Source organism: Austrofundulus limnaeus, unplaced genomic scaffold (assembly GCF_001266775.1).
Source record: "Austrofundulus limnaeus strain Quisiro unplaced genomic scaffold, Austrofundulus_limnaeus-1.0 Scaffold1292, whole genome shotgun sequence".
Taxonomy (NCBI): Eukaryota; Metazoa; Chordata; class Actinopteri; order Cyprinodontiformes; family Rivulidae; genus Austrofundulus; species Austrofundulus limnaeus.
Genome location: NW_013953694.1, coordinates 30372 through 33619, shown reverse-complemented (window position 1 = coordinate 33619; position 3248 = coordinate 30372). Strand labels below are relative to the sequence as shown.

At 38.1% G+C, this 3248-nt stretch overlaps 1 protein-coding gene across 1 annotated transcript in view; it reads left to right on the top strand.

The window, feature by feature from the left end:
* klhl32 (kelch-like family member 32) overlaps positions 1 to 3248 on the top strand; it is a gene marked incomplete at its 5' end in the record, with an annotated part of 41503 nt that overhangs the window by 25690 nt on the left and 12565 nt on the right. Inside the window, 1 exon segment of the mRNA XM_014031640.1 lies at positions 2255 to 2470. Coding sequence (XP_013887094.1) covers positions 2255 to 2470 — 216 coding nt within the window.

The following is a 3248-nucleotide window of genomic DNA, read 5'->3' as shown; positions in this document are numbered from 1 at the left end:
GAGGATTACCTATGCCTTTATTTTAAAAAATTATAAAAAAATAATTGAATTTAAGCATTTAAGAGACACAAATACATGTACAAAAAAGGAAAACTATATAAAATATATATTTAAAAAAACATAAAATTTAAATTATGTGTTAAAATATACAATTTATTGGAACTAAGCTGGAAAAATAAATATGATGGTAAATTAAATTATAAAACTTGAGGTAAAATTCTTTTTTAATTTATTTGGTGCATTTAAACGTATTTATTTATTTAGTGGTTCATTTATATGTTTCTGCTTTTAATTCTAATTATGTCAGTGCCGGTCCTCCATACAGCAGAACTTGGAAGAGGTAGTTCAGTGACTGAATCATATGTGTTGGAGCAGGGAAACATGTAAAACATGCAGGGCTGTGGCCCTCGAGGACCAGGATTGCCCACCCCTGATATAGATGGAAGGAACAAGCAGAGGATGGATTTGTAAATGAAAGTATTCCATTGTAGAAGTCTGTAGGTAGATAATGATGGCCAGTTTACCAGAGAGTACAGGGTACAGGGGTGTGTGAGTGGTTTACATAATGCTTCAAGCAACATCCAACATTTGTAGAGAGCTGGTCGGGGCATTCATGGTCACAGATGTCTTCAAATACATCTCCATCAAATACAAACTACATGAATGGTTTGGTTCTGATTAAAAATGTTCAATTTTTTTAAACGGCAAATATTAAAGAGGTATTTTGTTGTATAAAAAAAAACTTTAAGTTCTTGCAGCCTGCTGTTAGACACTGATGCTTCAGTGCTGTTAGAATATTTATGTTATATAACAGGTCCGTCAAAAAGATCCAAACAAGTCACTATTTATTTCATCACTTAACTAAAAGTTTTTGTTTTAAGGTATTCCATGCAGTATATTTTATTGCAGTAGTATATTTTTAGGTTTCAGTAGTTTTACAAAAAGATCAGATTAATTTCTCCCACCATTCTCTGTAGAATACAGAAAGCCTGACCATAGGCATGGCTTTTCTCAAGCACACAAATAAAGAGTTACTCTGTTTCTTTACAATGAAGTGCAGTGATTTGCCCTGATGATCATTTATTTCTCCTGAGAAATAAAATTAGAGCCTCCTTTTGTTGATTCTGATGTAAAAGTTAACTTACATGTGTTGGCAGCACGGCGGCTAAGTTGTTAGCACCGACGCCTCACAGCAGGAAGGTTCTGGGTTCAATTCCTGGTTTGGACCTGAGGTCTTTCTATGTGGAGTTCACATGTTCTCCTCACGTTTGCGTGGGTTTTCTCCGGGTACTCCAGTTTCCCCCACAACACAAAAACATATACAATAGGTTGCTTTCAGACCCAGGCCACCCTTCAAAAAGGAGGTCTGCCTGGTTAAACTAAAGGAAATTTAAATGGACTGTACTTGTATGGCACCTTTCAATTCAATCAGGATACTCAAAGCGCTTCACACTACAGTCTGTGTCCTCATTTACGCAACGCTCTATTAGGTCTCTACAAAGCTAACATATACAAATCATATTTGGAAACTAATTAGTGCTAATCACATTCATACACTGATGGGACAAAAAAATGTCTGACAGAATTATGACCCTTCATTATCATCAGTGGGGTTTATACTTCAATATTTGTGTAACTGATCAAAAACTTGTGCCTATCTGCAACACTCTAGGGAAAAGGATCAGTATAACCTAAACAGAGACAACCAGTCCATCACCAGCACACACACATTGTTGAATGGAAGTTCATTGACTTCCATTCATTTCCAGTTGTTTCTATAGCCCCACCCAAAACTTAACACCACCCCGCACACCATTGAAAAAACAATGAGTTTTTATGCAGCAGTCTTCATACTCAGGAACAGAAATCAATCTAAACATTTCCATCCAGATGCTTTAATATTTAAAGCTACATTTAGTTTAAACTCTGACTTCTTCACATTCAGCTGATTTAGAGCTGAGTCCAAGACTGAGATATGCTGCTGCTCTGTCGGCTAACGAAAACAAAAAAAGTTGCAGGTACTTGTRGTTTTTTCCCTACAAAAGAAAACTGCCTGAAACCCATGTTTTAACATCTAATGTGTTTGTGGGCAGTGATTTCCTGGTTGTATGGTTTGATGAACAACCAGAAGATGGCAGCCTCCCCTCATGTACCTTACTGTCTCCAGCTTCAGCGTTGTCAGGCTTTGAGGATACAAAATGAGTGAACAGAATCTTTTTGACAGCATTTTTTCTACGCTGTATTTATCCTGTAGGAACTCAGCAGCGTGAACTACCTGGAGCTGTACCGCGTGGCCGACCTGTTTCATTTGCCCACCCTGGAGGAGGCCGTGGTGGGCTTCTTGGTGGAACATCTGTCCGAGCTGAGTCAGAGCCGGCAGGACGAGGCCCAGCAGTTGCCCTATCGCCTCCTCAGGGAAGTGCTGAAAAGTGACCGCCTCACATCCCTGAGCGAGGAGGAGATATGGAAGGTATGATCCTGCTTTTAACGAAGTTTGTGTGTTTAGGTAAGAACAGATGTGACAGTGATGTTTCCAAACCAGTTGTTTTCCAAAATATTAGCTTGACAGCAAGTGAGGGAATAATGTTTTCACCCATGTCTGTTTGGGTGTTTGTTACCAAAATATCTCGTGAATACATCTGTAATAATAATGAAACTTCCAAAAAGTAATGATTGGATATACATTTACAACTAACACAATTCAAGGGTTAAAACTGTGGCGGACTTACATTTAATCTGCTAAAATTCTGTGTGGTAGTAGCTGAGACTGCTCACCAAAACATATTTGGAGCAATTACAAATTCTACATAATTTCTTACCATTACTGATTTGGAATGAACTTGTCTGTTAGCAAAATATCTCGAAATCCAATAGACGGATTTTAATAAAACTCTTAGAAAGGCATTATTGAACGTACCAATTTGATTCAAGATGGCTGCCACAGCCAGCTGACATTAGGAAACATAAAAATGGTAACAATCCAGTCAGATTTTCAGAGATTAACCTAATATTTGCTGTGGTAGTAGCTGGGAGTCATTCACAACATGTACTCCAAATGTCACTCATTGTGCAGAATCTTGTTTTAAAATTTCTGGTGTAAACCATGTCTGTCTGTTAGCAAAATATCTCTTCACTCCATTGGCTTCCTGTTTGCTTTAGGACAAATTTTAAGTTCCCTTTCAGTCAATTCACTCGGTACAACATCATGTATGGGAACCACGCCCCTGCGTGTCCTGGCTGAAGCCACC